The 20,969-nt window shown below is 42.4% G+C and overlaps 1 protein-coding gene across 1 annotated transcript in view; it reads left to right on the forward strand.

Annotated features, from left to right (window-relative positions):
- The window catches only part of LOC143934791 (uncharacterized), a 154,112-nt gene that overhangs the window by 53,452 nt on the left and 79,691 nt on the right, over positions 1-20,969 (forward strand). The window contains 2 exon segments of the mRNA XM_077458417.1: positions 719-852; positions 2,530-2,675. Of these exon segments, the coding sequence (XP_077314543.1) occupies positions 719-852; positions 2,530-2,675 (280 nt within the window).

The following is a 20,969-nucleotide window of genomic DNA, read 5'->3' on the forward strand; positions in this document are numbered from 1 at the left end:
GCTTGCCTTAGCCTTTAAAATGTAACATACGCACCACATCCATACTCACATACTTGGAGGAAATCCAGGAGCAGCCAGAGGAAATATAAACACAGCATCCTACCCAATTGCTCTATATTGTGCATATGGGTGTGGCAAGGGTGTAAGCCCTTGTACTCACGGTCGGACATTCCGACAACAAAATCCATCGGATTTTGTCCGATGGATTTTGTCCGAAACTGGTGTTGCATACACACGGTCGGACAAAGTTGTCGGAAAATCCGTTCGTACGTAACGTGATGACGTTATTTCGTTACGACGGGACTACGTTCAGGCTAGTAGCCAATAGCTTTGGTCTAGGAATTTGATCTGAGCATGCGTGGCACTTTGTCCGATCGGAATTCTCTACACACAATCGGACAAAGTCCGATCGGATCATGTTGTCGGAAAGTTTTATAGCCCAGCTCTAAAACTTTGTCCGTCGGATATTCCGATGGAAACAGTCAGATAGAGCCCACACACGGTCGGATTATCCGACAACACGGTCCGATCAGACATTTTCCGTCTGAATGTCCGACCGTGAGCACAAAGGCTTAGACTGTGAGCTCCTTTAGGTCATAGGGACTGATATAGACTACCCTATATATTTGTAAAGTACTGAAAAATATATCAGTGCTTAAGATATACTGGAAAGAAATAAAATAATTCTGCTGTATTTGTTACCTTTTATTACATGCAGTTCCTGGGATCTCCTGTAGTGAACAAACCATGCAAGGTACGTCTGATGTTCTCCAATCCCCTCAATGATGATATAAAGGACTGTCTACTGGTAATCGAGGGCAGTGGTCTGATGAAGACTCAGCTTAAATTACTGTAAGTAACTGCACAAACATCAACTTCACAGAGATAATGGCTATAGAATGTGTGTGATAGCAAATAAAAAGAAAAGGACCATTATGGATCAAGCTATGTAAAATTATGAGGGTCAAATTTCTTTGTGTGACAATGTAGCCTGAAAAAGTGTCTGTGAAAACAAATTACGCTAATTAAGTTATTAATTATGAGATAAGCACATTGCCTGTCATTGTGCCCTGGTACATCAGAACATTCACTGCTGAGTTCTAGGGAGCAATCTTCATCCCACTGTAGTGCTCTACATATTGACTATAACCAGGGCAGGACTTAGGGTGGTGGAGGCCCCTGGGCTTGTGTCACTTTCGGGCCCTACCTTCTATACATTACCGTATTTATTAGCGTATAACATGCGCCGGCGTATAACACTCACCCCAAGTTTAGGAGGGAATTTTAAGGAAAAAAACTTTTAGGAGGGAAGTTTAAGGAAAAAACTTACATTTAAATGCCCATCAATGCAGCCTCGTCAGTGTCCATCTGCAACCTTTCCCATCCATCTGCAGCCTTGTCCAGTGTCATTGCAGCCTTGTCAGTGTCATTTGCAGCCTTGTCATTGCAGTCTTGAAGTTTAAAAATGGTGCCGCCGAGATACAGAGTCCTGTGTATCTCGGCGGCTATCGGGTCCTCTCGGTGGTGTAACAACATATTCAGCAACCCATCGCAGTTTACTATGGAAGTGACATTCCGTCGCCGCCATCTTGGTACACCCCACACTCGTCCACAGTAAGGATACACTAAGAAGGGGGAAGCGAACATGTTGTTACACCCACCGGTGTTTTGCATTTTACACGTATTTATAACAGTAAAGTGAGTTTATATAGTTAAATACAGGACTTAGAATGTGAACATACAAAGCTAAAGTGGGAAACTCTGGTGTCATCTACAATGGCTGAACATAATTACTTAGCCATTCACAGAATGACTTGTTTTTAATTTAAGAGAACAAGGCTTCCTCTGATTAGCTGAGGTGGAGAGGTGGGCACATCATGACCTTCACTTCAGCCAATCAGAGGAAGCTTGCTATTCATTGATGAAATGTTATGCTTCCTCTAAATGGCTGATTCTACATACAGTTTTTACAACGCTCACAGCGGGCACATCAGTTGGTGAAGGCCAGCTTGATCCAAATGAACTATTTAAAGTCACAAGAAATTTGGATTAAGGATTTCATGTGGCTCTAAATACATGACTTTTTTACCTTAATGCTTTCCCTGTATTAAGGTAAAAAATGGCCCAGTGTTTTCACCCTCACCCCCCTAAATACTTACCCGAGTCCTCATTCAATCCAGCGTGGTGCCCATCATTAGCAGCTCTCTTCTCTCTCTCTGCTTTTACAGGATTTGCTAAGGCAGCAGGTGCCATTGGCTCCTGCTGCTGTCAATAAAACCCCGTAAGCAGAGGATGTTACTGTTTACCTTTTAAATTTTGCCTGCTTTTTCTCACCAGTTTGTCTCATTTCAACATTTTTACTTCACTTGAGCAGTACAGGGATTCATCATATATTATTTAATGTGCCTTGTCATAGACCAGGGGGTACATTGTCCTAGAAGAGTAAGTTTGCCTGGCAGAACGCATTCAGGCTGTGATTGTAATTGTGGTTTTATCATTTACATATGCTGACTTTGTTTTCTTTTTCAGTGTGGGCACCATGAAGAAAAAGGAAACATCAATTGTGGAACTTGAATTGGTTCCCTGCAAACCTGGTCTCAAACAGCTTCAAGTGAACTTCAGCAGCAACAAGTTCCAGGTCCTGAAAGGCTACAAGACTGTTTTAGTCAACCCTTGATCTACTCAGCCTCAAAAATTTTTGTTTTTTTTCATGCCAAGACCAAAATAGGACTTCTCCAGGTGTGGTTGGTTGGGTTTTCGGAACAGGGAATTTGGAAAGCCCTCTAGATTGGTGGAATGTGCTGATAGGGATGTATCATATGACAAATATGGTAAATGAACCACAGTATGGAATGGGATTTGCATATAAGACAATGGGGTTAAAGTACTAAAACTAGATAGTGAAAAATCTGGTGCAGATGTGCATGGTAGCCAATCAGCTTCCAATTTCAAATTATTCAATTAAGCTTTAAAAAAAAAAAAAAATGTAAGCTGATTGGTTTCTATGCAGAGCTACAGCATATTTTGCACTCTCCAGTTCATTAACCCCAATGAGTCTGTTCTTGTGTTTCATATGGTTAAAAAGCAAGCACTAGAAGCAAAATTATTCTGATAACTGCAGATACAATATGGAAAACATCAGCAGGGAAAATAAGCAGCTCTAAAGCCAAAATTAAATTTCAGTTAAAGGTGAATTAAAACAAAAGGTAAGAAGTTTTAAAATTTGTTTGATTTGTAAAGCAGTCAACAGCTTATGTGGAAAAGTTTGCTCGCTGTCGATTGGAGAGCTCTAGATCTGATTGAGCAGGTGGCATGTTTGACCTTTGCAGAGAGACCAGTGCAAATTAGACCCCTTTCACACTGGCAGCGCCGACCTTTATCTCTAAAGCGCTACTCGTTTTAGCAGCGATTTACCACTGTTTTGGCAGTGCTTTTCGGCCACTAGCGGGGCGGTTTTTATCCAAAGAAAAGGGGCTAAAAACTCCAGTTTTGTGGTGCTTTCAAATCGTTTTTAAGGCGCTTTGGAAGTGCTGCACAATCATTGCAATGGGCAGGGCCGTTTTGGGAGTACTAAATAGAGCGCTCCCAACTCGCCCCAAAGATGCTGCTTGCAGGACTTTTCGTAACGTCTTAGAAGCGCACTGCCCCAGTGTTAAAAGACACACTGCAACGAATGGGAGGCGGTTTTCAGGTGCTTAGCAGGGGCTATTTCTAGCACTAAAGCTCCTGAAAACCACCATAGTGTGAAAGGGGTCTTTGTGTTTTTTTTTTAGCACAGTTCTGACTTGGTACATATAAGGATTCCAAGCACAAAAAATAAAGGGAAAACTAGGGAGTTATAAACCTTATGAAATACATCAATAGTAAATTTTACATTTTGACTGGAATGCACCTTCAGAAGGTTGGTCCACCTGAAATTTATATTTGATGGTTAGATCTCTGCTTTTGCAACTATAACAAAATATTATTGGTTGTGCCCCGTGAAGCCCCTCCATCCCCGTTCAATATACACAAGAAACCATAAATTGCCCATGGGACTTTATATGAGGAGCAACAAGGTAAAGATTTATTGGTAAATACAATTTTGGCAGATCAACAGTGACATAATGACATATAGTCAAGCAGATTGGTCAATATATACATATTAATTCTGTAGCCATGTACAGTGTTACAAAGATCAATCAATAAATAATAGGTGTGAACTTGCATCTGTGTAACCCAAAAATATGGAATGCTTCACAAATTTGCGCGTCATCCTTGCGCAGGGGCCTCCTTGCCAATCTTCTTCGGCAGCACATATGCTAAAATTGGAACTATACAGAGGACGATGACATGCCAATTCGTGAAGCGTTCCATATTTTTGGATTGCACACCTATTATTGATTGATCTTTGTAAAGGCCCATACACACGATCAGACTTTTTGACAACAAACATGCAAATTAGCTGTTTTGGAGCAACATCCGACTGTGTGTACGCTCCATCGGACAAACTTTTTTGGTTTTTATCGGACTTTTGTTGGCTGTGCGAATGGACAAACTTTCTGGCAACAAAAGTCCGACGGAGCAAAGTCTGATCGTGTATACAGAAAACCATAGGACTTTTGTACAAAGTACAAACAGGCATGCTCAGAACCAATGCAAAAGATCAAACAATACAGAAGTTGACCAAAGGTGGCGGTAAAGAGCAGAAAAACCACATGATTTGGTGAAAGTTGGCTGAAAAAGTCCTGCTGTGTGTATGCAATACAAGTTCAGGGCCGACGCCCTTTGTACAAAAATCCAAGGGAAAGTTTGTACAAAGTCCTATCATGTGTATGAGGCTTTACACTGTACCTGGCTACTGAATCAATATGTATATATTAACCAATCTGCTTGACTGTATGGCATTATGTCACTGTTGATCTGTCGAAATTGTATTTACCAATAAATCTTTACCTTGTAGATTTTACAATAGAGTGTGTTGCACCTCATACAGTATATGAGTATGTCCCTCAGGCAATTTATGGTTTCTTGTGTAGATTTCTGCTTTAGACTTCTTTGGCTTCTATATCAGTTGTGGCCATTAAAAGGAACACCCACTCTACCTGTTGGATTTCTTTTTTTTTTTTTAACAATAGGGAAAATGCAATCAATAGATTACTTAAACCAGCTATACAGGTATTGAAATTTGGCCAAATTCAGCAGGGACCAGACAAAATTCAATCCATGTATGGGCAGGTTGATTTTATCCAAGTTGATCCATCCACTCGGGTACAATCAGCCTGTTGGATTTTTTACATATGTTTACTGTCAGTGGCTGGCAGTAATCATTGTGCTCTGCCAAGGCAACCCATGCCCCACCACTGTTGGCAGAACACAATAGTGTTGCGGGAGGCATTCCCCTATCAACATTGACTGTGTTGATGGAGGAATCCAGAAATTTTCTTTCCATCCACCAGTGGTGGATGGAAAGAAAATTGAATCATCTATGGGCTGCCTTAGCCCCCAGACCTTATCAGTAATATCACATCCAAGTAGACTTTGATATAGCTGGTTACCTAGCCACCTTCCAAAAAAACCTTATATCAAACAATTTTACTCTATATTAAGAGTGGTCTCTAATCACAGTACTTTACTTGAAGTCCCCATTTACACTTTCTTTCAGCTGACTACCTATACGGCGATTGTCCCTGCTCCAAAACTCTATGCTCAAAAAAGTACATGAGCTTTTTTAGCATAGTCGGGCATTTTTGGCCTATACATAATTTAATGGGAGTGCCTGTAAACGTGCAATATGCACATATTCACCTGTTTGTACACCTGACGAATGCCCTTCTCCCCTTGCCCAGCCCAGGAAACAAATATCAGAAGTTTGATACATGAGCAAAAATGCTTGCACTAAACTAGTAAATTCCCAGGAATAAACTCTGTTCAGGTGGTAATGCAGGGATTATTTTTCAGATAGTTTGTAAATATAAAGATGCATGATTTTCTAGCATTGTAAGAAGAAATAAAATAATTCTATTTATTTGTGTCTTTTTATTTGAATCCAAGCTATATATTTTTACTGCTGGAAATGGCAATGGGAAGTTACTTCTGGTACGACAAGAAGTATTATGTACAAACGAGAGGAGTAGCTATGGAAGCAAAGAATTTTCCCAGTGTTGCCAAACTCTTTATGAGTAACTGGGAAGAAAACACATCAATGATCATAAATGGACCCAACTGAAACTCTCTAAAAGATTTATAGATGACATAATAGTGGTGTGGGATGGTACAGAAGGATCGTTAACACATTTCTTTGATTCAATAAATGTTAATCAATATAACAAATAATTTTTAGGGGATTGGAACAGTGAGAGTGACTTAGAGATTTATTAAAGGGACGGGAAACGTACCAGGACCTTTTTTTTTTTTTTAAACAATAGAAATGGGTACATCCCTACTTCAAACTGTCATCATCTGGAATAGATAAATATTATACTTAAAGGTCAGCTTATGAGGATGCACCATAATTGTGAATCAGAGGAGGATTACCATAGACAAGCAGACATTTTGGTTACTAGGTTGGTTGTAAAAGGATATAATGCTGCGTACACACGATCGGAATTCCGGCCAGAAAAAGACAGATGAGAGCTTTTCATCGGAAAATGATACCGTATGTTTGGTCCATCGGAATTTAGCTGTCCGAATTTCTGCCAGCCAAAAATTTATAGCATGTTCTCAATTTTCCCGATGAAAATTCCGATCGTATGTATGCAATTTCGACATGCCAAAAATTACGCATGCTCAGATTCAACTACGAGACAGAAGCTATTGGCTACTGCCTATTGAACTTCCTTTTTCTACTCCCATCGTATGTGTTGTACGTCACCGCGTTCTAAACTATCGGAATTTGGTGTGACCGTGTGTAGGCAAGACAGCTTGAGTGGAATTCCATTGGCATTCCATCGGGTGAACCATCAGAGCTTTTTCCAAGGAGAATTCCGATTGTGTGTACGCGGTATTACAGTATTCAGTTGGGCCATTTAAAAGAGAAATATTATTATTAGCGGAACAAAAAAGAGCAGGAACCAAATAAAGGATTCGATGTAGCCTTCTGTACTAGGTTTAAAGAGGAAGTAAACCCTGATGAGTTTACTTCCTCTTTCATTCCCTGCAAAGGCAAAGCATAATGGACTACTATGCATCGCATAGTAGCCCATTATGTGTCACTTACCTAACACAGGAGCCAGCGAAGTCGCCGCTGTCCCCTGTAGTCCGCCGCATCCATCTTGTTGGTGGGGTCTCGCAGCTCCGCCGCTGTCATTCGGCGAAGCCGCGATGACGTCACTCCCGCGCATGCGCACGGGAGCCGACACGCGTGGCAGCTCCGTCGCTGAGAATGCCGCGCTCAGTGCGCCTGCGCGCCGTAGACAGCGGTGCACGTTTTCGGGCAAATATCTCCTAAACCATATAGGTTTAGGAGATATTGCTTGGACCTACGGGTAAGCCTTAATCTAGGCTTACCTGTAGGTCAAAGTGGTTTGTAAGGGTTTACAACCACTTTAATAGACAGTTTAAAGACATTGAAAGAATAGTGAGAAAACACTGGCCCATTTTAAAAAGAGACAGGGTTCTAACAACCATATTGCCAAATTGTCCTAAATTGATATACTGTAAGGCACCCAGTCTTAGAAATATTTGGTGCATAATCCCCCTAGTAAAAATCTAAACTTTTTAGAATAGATCCAAAAAGGTACTTAAAATGTAAAAGATGTAAGGCTTGCAGAAATAGTCAGGAAAAGTATTAAAGGAGAAGTATGGCTTTGGTTTTTTTTCCCTTATGTATCCTAGGTGGATGCAGCATCTGTCCCCTGGCGTCTCTGCACTGAGAGCCAAGCCATTGAACATCGCTGATGGCTCAGTTCTCTTGGCTCTCTGAGAGGAGAGCTGCTGACTGTCAATCAGCACCTCTCCTGCTCTGCTCCTCCACGCTCACTGGGGCTCTGAGCTGTGGAGGGGCGGGGAGCGGCTGTCTCAGTGGCTCAGCGGCTCGCTGAGAGGCTGAGACAGTCATCAGTCCAGGGACCTGGCAGATCCGGACTTCCAAAGATGGGATGACATGGTGCCTGGACTGAACTTGGTGACGTCAGCAGAGAGCAGACTTCAGACCACTCTCTGTGGAAAACAGGTCACATGAGTGCAAACCGAATTGCACTCCTGTGACCCTTAGGAAAACCCCAGCCAAACACTTCTCCTTTAAGTTAAAATCCAATGTGACAAACCAGTAAAAAATAACATAAGAGAGTTCATCACATGTGATAGCACCTATTACTTATGCTATAGAATGCCCATGCAAGTTGCAATATGTTAGGGTAGGACCACTAGGCGTCTCTCCAAAAGGATTGGCGAACAAGTGGATAACATCAAAAAAGGGTTTGTGGAGGCCACAGGGCACTTTTATAATATGTATTGACTCTTATATTCATGGATCGATTTATTCACTGGGCACAATGCACTTTATATAATGAATTGATTTACTTTTATATTACATTTGATTTTAAGTAATCATTGCTTAATTGGGGATTATTTTTAGTTGCAGCAAGCACAATATATTAGTATGATATAAATATATACTGTACTTTAATATATTAGTGCTACACCTGTTTAAACTTTATTTCAGGTTATGCTCACATAGGAGTAATCAGTGTGCAGGCAGCTATGCAATTAGGGGTGTAATAGCGCAGAGCTTATATTCAAATTTGTATGGTGTGAAGAGAAGAGTGGCCTGCACAGATCCCTTATCTTAATCCTATTGGTCACCTTTGGTATGATTGGAAAGTCAGGTCTTCTGGTCTAAGCCCTTGTACACACGGTCGGACATTCCGACAACAAAATCTGTCGGATTTTGTCTGACGGATTTTGTCCGAAACTTGTGTTGCATACACACGGTCAGACAAAGTTGTTGGAAAATCCGATCGTTCATAACTTGATGACGTTATTTCGTTATGACGGGACTACGTTCAGGCTAGTAGCCAATAGCTTTGGTTTAGGAGTTTGATCTGAGCATGCGTGGCACTTTGTCTGATCGGAATTCTCTACAAACGATCGGACAAAGTCCGATCGGACCATGTTGTCGGAAAATGTTATAGCCCAGCTCTAAAACTTTGTCCGTCTAATATACCGACGGAAACAGTCCGATGGAGCCCACACACGGTCGGATTATCCGACAACACAGTCCGATCGGACATTTTCCATCGGAATATCTGACCGTGTGTATAAGGGCTAACACTAGTACCTCACTTCACAATTGTCTTTGGAGGAATGGAAACATTCCCACAGACAAACTATCCAAAAAACTCATATATGTGTGATGGTCAGCTGTTTATAAACTCTTGGCCATATAGTGTAGATCCCACCCTTTGCCACCCTTACCACTTACATTGAAGATGACTATGACCAGTATGATGTATCTGACGCTTTTGAAAACACTTCTACATACGTGTTGTCTGTTTGATCACTGTCCTAAATGAGCTATACTTTTTGAATCTTATCTTCCTTCTGCACATTGCAAAAGTATGACCTAGCTCTATATCTAAAAAATTATCAGTGGGAGTTTCTCTTTACTACTTGGTAGTCACTCTGCTGGAGTAACTGACTTTCTATGAATGCTGTTTGTCAGCTTAATCCAGGCTAAGCTTTCATTAACATTAGACATCATATAATATCATATAAGAAACAGTGTAATATGGACTCAAATTTAAGAAATGCAAAATAGTAAGGGTTTAAAGGCAAACACACATTGGGTAGTTGTCTAAATTTTCTAGATGCTATTAAAGGTTATTTCACCTTCTGAAAAATAAATATATAAATAAATAAAAGCACCCTTATTAATTAATAAAATAAAATGAGAATTTATGTTTTATTCAGTGAAGCCTGCAAAGCGTTGCATCAGCTGTTGGTGGATTTTGGGTGCAGTACTCCTGAAGACTATTCCTCCAGCTTAGGTCCAAACCAAGGTTTCCAATATTCATTGATATTCACATGCGGTACAAAATTTTTTACTTTTTGCTATACTATAATAAAAAAAAAAAATGTCTTCATCAGTTTAGGCCAGAATGTATTCTTCTACACATTTGGTTAAAAAAGAAATCGCAATAAGCGTATATTTACAGATGAAAAACAAGCTTTGGACTGCCACACTCTTCAGAAGACCACTTTCGTTTATTGGAAAATCACATCACAGCTCAACAAACACAGCAAACAAGGAAAAATTGCTGACGTTTCGCACTAGCTGTAGTGCTTATTCATAGACTATGAATAAGCACTACAGCTAGTGCGAAACGTCAGCAATTTTTCCTTGTTCGCTGTGTTTGTTGAGCTGTGATATTATTTTCCAATAAAAGAAAGTGGTCTTCTGAAGAGTGGGGCAGTCCAAAGCTTGTTTTTCATCTGTTGCTAGTGGTAATAGCCAGCACCTGTGGCTTCTCATCCGAAGAGACAGTTTACAGCCTGCATGTGTACTCCTGGAGCGATGAGATCCCTTCTCCTTCATAATAAGAGTATATATATTGGTTTGCGCAAAAGTTATAGCATCTACAAAATAGGGGATAGATTTATGGCATTTTTTTTTACAATTTTTTGTACTAGTAATGGCGGCGATCTGAGATTTTTAGCGGAACTGCGACATTGCGGCAGGCAGATCGTATACTTTTGACACATTCTTGGGACCATTGACATATACAATAAAAATGCACTGATTACTGTGTAAATGTCACTGGAAGGGAAGGGGTTAACACTAGGGGGCGATCAAGGGGTTACATGTGTTCCCTGGGAGGTGTTTCTAACTGTGGGGGGATTGGACTGACTGGAGATGGAGAGAGATCGCTGTTCCTAATCACTAGGAACAGCAGATCTGTCTCTCCTCCCCTGAGAGAACGGGGATCTGTTTACATTGACAGGTCCCAGTTCTGGCTCTCTATGGCGATCGCGGGTGGCCGGCGGACATCGCGGCCGTCAGCCATGCACATTGTCACCGGCGTCACGCGCCCCCCCTATCGTTCTTAGAGCGGCCAACGTACACCTACGGTGATTCACCCAGGAGAGCCAACCTGGCGCAGTATAATGACGGTGGCCGGTCGTTAAGCAGTTAATGCATTCTATAGTGAAAAACCTTCTGTGCTTCAGCTCCCCCCCCCCCCCCCCCCCACTCCCCCTCTTTCTTACCTTAATCAGATCCGATCCAGCAACATGCGTAACAGCAGCGGCTCCAGCTGCTGTCTCCCTCCTCATTGGGCAGATTGATAGCAGCAGGAGCCAATGGCTGTTTTTTTAATTTTTAAAAAAAAAAACAAGGCTTTAATGTCACTTTAAACTTTATTAAAGTAGACCAAAACTCAATTAGTAAAATCGTATATAAGCATTAGGACTCTTGCATACAGAGCCATCTAGCTGCAGTGTATCCCTCCTGGTGATCAAAGTCTATGGCAGGTTGCAGCTGGATGGGGCTGAATGTACTAAGTAGTACACACAATTAGGGCCCTATGTGCTCAGGGAGAAATGCACGGAATGCAGAAGACCTGCGTTCTGGCCATTTGTCCCTGAGCGCATAGGGCCCTAAACACTGTTAACCTCAGTACAGGATTCAGTTCCATCCAGCCTCAGCCTTCCATAGAATTTAGCAGACTGCAGGCAGCTGAGCTGCAACCACCTGTCCCTCATGTTAAAGAGAAAAACTGTGCTATTTGAACGCTCTACACCAGCTGCAACTCAAAGGCCCCTTTCACACTGGGGTGGTTTTCAGGCGCTACAGCACTAGAAATAGCGCCTGTATAGCGCCTGAAAAAATCCGGCCCCTCTCACTCCAGTGTGAAAGCTGGAGGGCTTTCAAACCTGAGCGGTGCGCTACCAGGACGGTAAAAAAAGTCCTGTTAGCCGCATCTTTGGAGCGGTGAAGGAACGGTGTATTCACCGCTCCTTCACCGCTCCTACCCATTGAAATTGATGGGGCAGCGCGGTTTTAACCCTTTTTCGGCCGCTAGCGGGGGTTAAAACCACCCCGCTAGCGGGCAAATACCGCCGCTGAAACGACGGTAAAGTGGCGCTAAAAATAGCGCCGCTTTACCGCCGACTCCGCTCCCGCCCCAGTGAGAAAGGGGCCTAAGTGAAATACACACAAATATAAATGAGAAACATAGGAAGCTGCGCTCAAACATAAAAAAATCTTTACAAATGTGCAATAAGATGAAATCAGTCAGATCGATATGTCCGATCGAATTGAAAATAAGTCACAGAGAATGAATGATTCCAAACAAGGCAAATAATAAGTGACCATAAATGATAAATAAGTGAATCCTCAGTCTTTAAAAAGTTCCAAAGAAAGGATAAAACACCATGTGATACAATCTTCCGTGACTTATGAGACAACGTGTATCCACCACCACATAGAGTGCAAGCTTACCAGCTGCACAAGCTGTCTGAGCTTGTGGCTAATACCCAGCCAGGGCCCCTGATCTTCCCAGCACCTCTGGTGACCAATAAGCCAGACGTTCCTGGGGGCTTATCCAGCAGTCAGCAGCCAGCCGCAAGAATGACCTTGATATGAGTATTAAACCAGTGGAGAAAAATAAAAGAGAATCGCTATCGGTAAAACCGGGTGGTATTTTATTCTATAAAAATCTGTGCTAACAAGCAGAGAGTGCACAAGTAAAAATTTCCATAAAAAAGCCGGCCGGCAAATAGTACAAACACGCCCGTACAAGCAGGACGTGAAACATCCACACATTGCTCCTCCCTATGCGTTTCGTCACTAAACTGATGTCGTCCTGCGGCTGCCCTAGGCTGTCCCTCATGGGCGTGCTGAAATGCCAGGAAGGATGCACTGCAGCTAGACAGCTATGTATGCAGGGGGACCTTACCATGTTCATTGCTTTTTAAAAGTTGTTTTTAATCTTATAAATTTACAGTTTTTATTAAATTGATACACTGTGATCTTGCCAAGAAAGTCCTTGTTTAGGCACTTTCTGTATTGGGATAACAACCATCTCTCAGTTGTGCTCCTGTGTTGTTACCCCATCTTATGCTCTTTTGTTGGAAACCACAAATGGTCATTCCAAAACACATTGCCAAAGACATTACATCGTTACATAATAGGTGAGGTTGAAAAAAGACCATCAAGTCCAACTTATGTGTGTGATTATATGTCAGTATTGCATTGTATATCCCTGTATGTGGCGGTCGTTCAGGTGCTTATCTAATCGTTTTTTTTAACTATTGATGCACCCCACTGATACCACCACCTGTGGAAGGGAATTCCACATCCTTGCTGCTCTTACAGTAAAGAACCCTCTACGTCGTTTAAGGTCAAACCTCTTTTCTTCTAATTTTAATGACTGGCCACAAGTCTTGTTAAACTCTTGTCACTATCGGGGAGCTGGGACAGAGCAATGACATGCAACTGATACTGAAAAAGTGTATGTAGACCGGAAGTGGCTGAAGAGGCTGCAGATCAGCAGCACTTCGATACAAAACAAGGTTAAAAAAAATGGTGAAAAAAGTATAATATGGAACTAATAGTTCATTTCAATTTCTTATGTGACATAGTGCTTTAGCAAACCAAATGTAATCCAGTTAGGGTTTAGATCTATTTTAAATCCCAATTCCAGATTGGACAAAAAGTCACAAAAAAGTATCCCCCATCAGCTTTAAAGAAAATTTAAAAGCAGCTCTGGTTGCTATATGCAATCGATCTCTTGATCTATCTTTCACCCCTCCTTTGAACCTGGGGAGGGGAGCTAGGGTACATTACCCCCTCCCCATGGATTTATGGAATAATGCCACTCAATGCAGCTGACACAATTTGGGCTGCCTAGGAGGGAACGGGGAGGGGACGGGACAAGAGCTGTCAGATTACATACAGCGAGAATCTCTTGTTTACTCAGAGGCCTCTGCAATAAGAAGTCCCTCCTCCTGGGCCGACATTGGACCAGTGTTCTGTCTATCATAGAACTTTGTATTAAAGAGGCTGCTGACTAAACAGGAGATTAGCTCTGTATGTAATCTGACAGCGCTCGTCCTGCCCTGATCCCTGTCCCCTTCAAGGCAGCAGTAATCTGAGGTGAGGCTGCAGATGGGCACTGATCAGGCTGCATTCATGGCAAAGGTGAGGCTGCATATGGGCATTGATCAAGCTACAATGATGGGCAATTGTGAGGCTGCAGATGGGTATTGATTAGGCTGCATTGATGGGCAATGGTAAGGCTGCATATGGGCATTGATCAGGCTGTATTGATGGGCAATGGTGAGGCTGCATATGGGCATTGATCAGGCTGCATTGATGGGCAATGGTGAGGCTGCAGATGGGCATTGATCAGGCTGCATTGATGGGCAATTGTGAGGCTACAGATGGGCATTGATCAAGCTGCATAGATGGGCAATTTTGAGGCTACAGATGGGCATTGATTAGGCTGCATTGATGGGCAAAGGTGAGGCTGCAGATGGGCATTGATCAAGTTGCATTGATGGGCAATTGTGAGGCTGCAGATGGGCATTGATTAGGCTGCATTGATGGTCAATGGTGAGGCTGCATATGGGCATTGATCAGGCTGCATTGATGGGCAATGGCGAGGCTGCAGATGGGCATTCATTAGGCTGCATTGATGGGCAATGGTGAGGCTGCATATGGGCATTGATCAGGCTGCATTGATGGGCAATGGTGAGGCTGCATATAGGCATTGATCAGGCTGCATTGATGGGCAATGGTGAGGCTGCAGATGGGCATTGATCAGGCTGCATTGATGGGCAATTGTGAGGCTGCAGATGGGCATTGATCAAGCTGCATTGATGGGCAATTTTGAGGCTGCAGATGGGCATTGATTAGGCTGCATTGATGGGCAATGGTGAGGCTGCAGATGGGCATTGATCAAGTTGCATTGATGGGCAATTGTGAGGCTGCAGATGGGCATTGATTAGGCTGCATTGATGGTCAATGGTGAGGCTGCAGATGGGCATTGATCAAACTGCATTGATGGGCAATCGTGAGGCTGCAGATGGCATTGATCAGGCTACATATGGGCAATGGGGAGGCTGCATTGATGGGCACTGACCCTTATTTTGCTTCAAAGTTCTTAATTTAAAATGTATTTATTTTTTCCTGAAACTTCCCTCCTAAAATGAAGGTGCGTGTTATACGCCTGTGCGTGTTATATTCTGATAAATTACGGTACCTAGAAAAAAATAAAGATTTCTTTTAGATTGAAGAGTTGCTCCAATGAGCAGAAGAGGCAAAAAAGCGGGGAGAGGGTTTTAGCCAAGAGTTGGGCTTTAAGATTAGAGCTCAGTTAAAGAGGAACTGCAGTCTGCTCACATAATCTGTAAGAAAAACATCTTTGCCATTCTGAAGCTTCCCTCCAACCACTTTGCATTTTATTTTATACAGTGCCTCAAAAAGTATTCATACCCCTTGAAATGGCCCACATTTTGTCATGTTACAACCAAAAACGTAAATTTACTTTATTGGGATTTTATGTGATAGACCAACACAAAGTGGCACATAACTGTGAAGTGGAAGGAAAATGATAAATGGTTTTCATTTTTTTTTTAAATAGATATATGAAAAGTGTGGTGCGCATGAGTGGTGTGGTTTGTATTCAGTCCCCTTTACTCTGATATCCCTAACTAAAATCTAGTGGAACCAATTGCCTTCGGAAGTCACCTAATTAGTAAATAGAGTCCACCTGTGTGTAATTTAACCACTTAACAACCGCCCTATAGCCGAATGACGGCTACAGGGCGGTTTCTTAACTCTGGGAGGCCGTCATATTATGTCCTCCCAGAATTCCGCTCTCGCGCGCCCCCTGGGGCACGCACTCGAGAGCATCCGTAACCGCCGGGTCCTGTGGCTCATAGCGGCCGTTTACCACGTGATCGCTCCGTCAAATGACGGAGTGATCACTTGTAAACAAACCGGCGTCATGTTATGACGCCGGTTCCTCCCTCCCCCTCTCTGTACCGATCGGAACAGCGGAGGGGGAAGAGATCGGTGTCAGCAGCGATGTGGGCTGCATCTGCAGTGCCCATATCGCTGCTCACCGAAAATTAACCCCTCAATTCCCTGCAAATACTCTGCAATACCCTGCCATTACTGTGCAATACCCTGCAATACTCTGCAATACCCTGCCATTACTCTGCATTATTGTGCAATACCCTGCAATACCCTGCATTACTCTGCATTACTCTGCATTACTCTGCATTACTCTGCATTACTCTGCGTTACTCTGCGTTACACTGCGTTACACTGCAATACCCTGCGTTACACTGCAATACCCTGCGTTACACTGCAACACTCTGCAACACTCTGCAACACTCTGCAACACTCTGCAACACTCTGCAACACTCTGCAACACCCGCCAATACCCTGCAACACTCTGCAACACTCTGCAATGCTCTGCAACACCCACCAATACCCTGCAACACTCTGCAATGCTCTGCAACACCCGCCAATACCGTGCAACACTCTGCAATGCTCTGCAACACCCTCCAATATCCTGCAATGCTCTGCAACGCAATACTCTGCAACGCAATACTCTGCAACGCCATACTCTGCAACGCCATACTCTGCAACGCCATACTCTGCAACGCCATACTCTGCAACGCCATACTCTGAGATACCCAGCCATACTCTAAAATACCCAGTCATAGTCGGTGATACCCTGCAATACCCAGCCATAGACACCCCCCCCCCCCTCCCGCCACCCTCGGGTGCTTCTACCGACTCGCCAATACGATCAAATCCAGAATCTTTTTTTTTTTTCAGGCTTTCCAGCTTAGAGATGAGATGCGGGGTCTTATTGACCCCATATCTCACTGTAAAGAGGACCTGTCATGCCATATTCCTATTACAAGGGATGTTTACATTCCTTGTAATAGGAATAAAAGTGATCAAAAAATTTATTTTTGGGGAACAAAATGCCAAACTAAAATAAATAAAGTAAAATGAACAATACATTTTTTTTTTTTTTTAAAGCGCCCCTGTCCCCATGTGCTCGCATGCAGAAGCGAACGCATACGTAAGTCCCGCCCACATATGAAAACGGTGTTCAAACCACACATGTGAGGTATCGCTGCGAACGTTAGAGCGAGAGCAATAATTCTAGCCCTAGACCTCCTCTGTAACTCAAAACATATAACCAGTAAAAAAAAATTAAATCGTCACCTATGGGGATTTTTAAGTAGTGACGTTTGGTGCCATTCCACGAGCCTGTGCAATTTTGAAGAGTGACATGTTAGGTATCGATTTACTCTGTGTAACTTCATCTTTCACATTATGCAAAAATTGGGCTAACTTTACTGTGTTTTTTTTTTTTTTTTTAAGCACAAAACAGTTTTTTTTCCAAAAAAAAGCATTCGAAAAATTGCTGCACAAATACAGTGCGAGATAAAAAGTTGCAACGACCACCATTGTATTCTCCAGGGTGTTTGCTAAAAAAACATATATAATGTTTTGGAGTTCTATGTAATTTTCTAGCAAATAAATGATGATTTTTACATGTAGGAGAGAAATGTCTGAATTGTCCTGGGTGCTCCAGAACGCCTGATGGCACTCCCTGCATGTTGGGCCTCTGTATGTGGCCACACTGTGTAAAAGTCTCACACATGTGGTATCACCGTACTCGGGAGTAATAGCAGAATGTGTTTTGGGGTGTCATTTGTGGTATGCATATGCTGTGTGAGAAATAAACTGATAATATGACAATTTTGTGAAAAAAAGTAAAAAAAATCTTGATTTTGCAAAGAATTGTGGGAAAAAATGACAACTTCAAAAAATTCATCATGCCTCTTACTAAATACCTTGGAATGTCTTTTTTCCAAAAAGGGGTCATTTGGGGGGTATTTGTACTTTTCTGGCATGTTAGGGTCTCAAGAATTGAAATAGGCCGTCAGTACTTCAGGTGTGATCAATTTTCAGATATTGGCACCATAGCTTGTGGACTCTATAACTTTCACAAAGACCAAATAATATCCACCAATTTGTACTTATTTTTACCAAAGATATGTAGTGGTATAAATTTTGGCCAAAATTTATGAAGAAAAAATTACTAATCTGCTAAATTTTATAACAGAAACAAAGAAAAATTAATTTTTTTACAGAATTTTCTGTATTTTTTCTTTTATAGCACAAAAAATAAAAAACCCAGCGGTGATTAAATACCACCAAAATAAAGCTCCATTTGTGTGAAAAAAAGGACAAAAATGTCATAAGGGTACAGTGTTGCATGACTGAGTAATTGTCATTCAAAATGTGAGAGCACCGAAAGCTGAAAATTGGTCTGGTTATTAAAGAGGAAGTAAACCCTGATGGGTTTACTTCCTCTTTTTTTCCCTGCAAAGGTAAAGCATAATGGACTACTATGCATCGCATAGTAGCTCATTATGTGTCACTTACCTGACACAGGAGCCAGCGAAGTCGCCGCTGATCCCTGTAGTCCGCCGCGTCCATCTTGCTGGTGGCGTCTCGCAGCTCCGACCAATGACAGCGGCGCAACCGCGATGACGTCACTCCCGCGCATGCGCACGGGAGTCGCGCCTCGCAGCTCTGTTGCTGTCATACGGCGAAGCCGCGATGACGTCACTCCCGCGCATGCGCACGGGAGTCGACAAATTTGGCAAATCCATTCTTGGATTTGCCGCATTTAGTGCGCCTGCGCGCCGCTGTCTACGGCGCATGCGCCGTAGACAGCGGTGCCCATTTTCGGGCAAATATCTCCTAAACCATATAGGTTTAGGAGATATTGCTTGGACCTACAGGTAAGCCTTAATCTAGGCTTACCTATAGGTCCAAGTTGTTTGGAAGGGTTTACTTCCTCTTTAAGGGTGTTTAAGTGCCCAGTGGTCAAGTGGTTAATCTCAGTAAGTTTTCTTTTTTTGTGAAGCCCTTACAGGTTTGTTAGAGAACCTTAGTGAACAAACAGCATCACGGAGGCCAAGGAACACACCAGAAAGGTCAGGGATAAAGTTGTGGAGAAGTTTAAAGGAGGGTTAGGTTATAAAAAAAATATCCCAAGCTTAGAACATCTCAGGGAGCACTGTTCAATCTATCATATGAAAATGGAAAGAGTATGGCACAACCGCAAACCTACCAAGACATGGCCGTCCACCTAAACTGACAGGCCAGGCAGGGAGAGGATTAATCAGCGAAGCAGCCAAAAGGCCCATGGTAACTCAGGAGGAGCTACAGAGATCCACAGCTCAGGTGGGAGAATCTATCCACAGGACAAATAATTAGTCATGAACTGTACAAATCTGGCCTTTATGGAAGAGTGGCAAGAGGAAAGCCATTTTTCAAAGAAAGCCATAATAAGTCCTGTTTGCAGTTTGCAAGAAGCCATGTGGGGGACACAGCAAACATGTGGAAGAAGGTGCTCTGGTCAGATGAGACCAAAATAGATTTTTTTGGCCTAAAGCAAAACACTATGTGTGGTGGAAAACTAACACTACACATCACCCTGAACACACCAACCTCACCTTGAAACATGGTGGTGGCAGTATCTTGTTGTGGGGATGCTTTTCTTCAGCAGGGACAGGGAAGCTGGTCAGAATTGATGGGAAGATGGATGGAGCCAAATACAGGGCAATCTTAGAAGACATGAGATTGGGGTGGAGGTTCACCTTCCAGCAGGACAACGACCCTAAACATACAGCCAGAGCTACAATGTAGTGGTTTAGATCAACGCATATTCATGTTTTAAAATGGCCCAGTCAATGTCCAGACCTAAATCCAATTGAAAATCTGTGGCAAGACTTGAAAATTGCTGTTCACAGACGCTCTCCATTCAATCTGACAGAGCTTGAGCTATTTTGCAAAGAAGAATTTTTAGTTACATAGTTACATAGTTGCATAGTTAGTCAGGTTGAAAAAAGACACAAGTCCATCTAGTTTAACCATAAAAATAAATAAAAAATAATATTAAACAGTCCCATATACCCAATCTTATACCCACAGTTGATCCAGAGAAAGGTGAAAAACCCCAGTAGAGCGTGATCCAATTTGCTACAGCAGGGGGAAAAAATTCCTTCCTGATCCCCCGAGAGGCAATCGGATTTTCCCTGGATCAACTTTACCTATAAATGTTAGTACCCAGTTATATTATGTGCATTTAGGAAATAATCCAGGCCTTTCTTAAAGCAATCTATTGAGCTGGCCATGACCACCTCTGTAGGGAATCTATTCCACATTTTGACAGCTCTTACTATGAAGAAACCTTTCCGTATTTGGAAATTGAATCTCTTTTCCTCTAGGCGTAAAGAGTGCCCCCTTGTCCTCTGTGTTGAATGTAAAGTGAATAACTCAACACCAAGTTCACTATATGGACCCCTTATATATTTGTACATATTAATCATATCCCCCTTAATCTCCTCTTCTCAACAGAGAATAAATTCAGTTCCTCCAATATTTCCTTTCGCCACATCCCCGATATCCTTTTTGAGAACTGGTGCCCAAACCTGAACTACATATTCCAGATGAGGTCTTACTAATGATTTATACAGGGGAAAATTGATATCTCTCTAACTTGAGTCCATACCTCTCTTAACATGATGAAATATGGAAAAGTTCAAGGGGTATGAATACTTTTTCAAAGGAACGGTATATACTGTGATTCTGTAATTTCCACATATGCTGCAGAAATCTCCCTCCACTGAGTCTGGCTGCAACCATTTTAACTGTGGGCAACTGAAGCTGCTGCCTGTTCACTTCCTGGATTTACACAGGCACACAGAGGCACACCTCCAGCTCTGCAGATCTCATTGGCCCTCTTATGACTTATCCCCCCTTCCTTCCTGGTACGAGAGTGAGAGAGAGAGAGGTGTGCATGATGTCATAAGCCTAAGCTTTTTAACGGACAAAAAAACAGAAGTGGGCTGTATAAGGTATTTACTGGCAGAAAAAAAAACTTTTGCTATCCAAAGTTAAAAACAACAAGGGCAGAAGATTTAATAAATGGAAAGTTGAA

Source organism: Lithobates pipiens, unplaced genomic scaffold, assembly GCF_037356315.1.
Source record: "Lithobates pipiens isolate NorthernLeopardFrog02 unplaced genomic scaffold, aLitPip1_a1.2 Scaffold_28, whole genome shotgun sequence".
NCBI classification, from domain to species: Eukaryota; Metazoa; Chordata; class Amphibia; order Anura; family Ranidae; genus Lithobates; species Lithobates pipiens.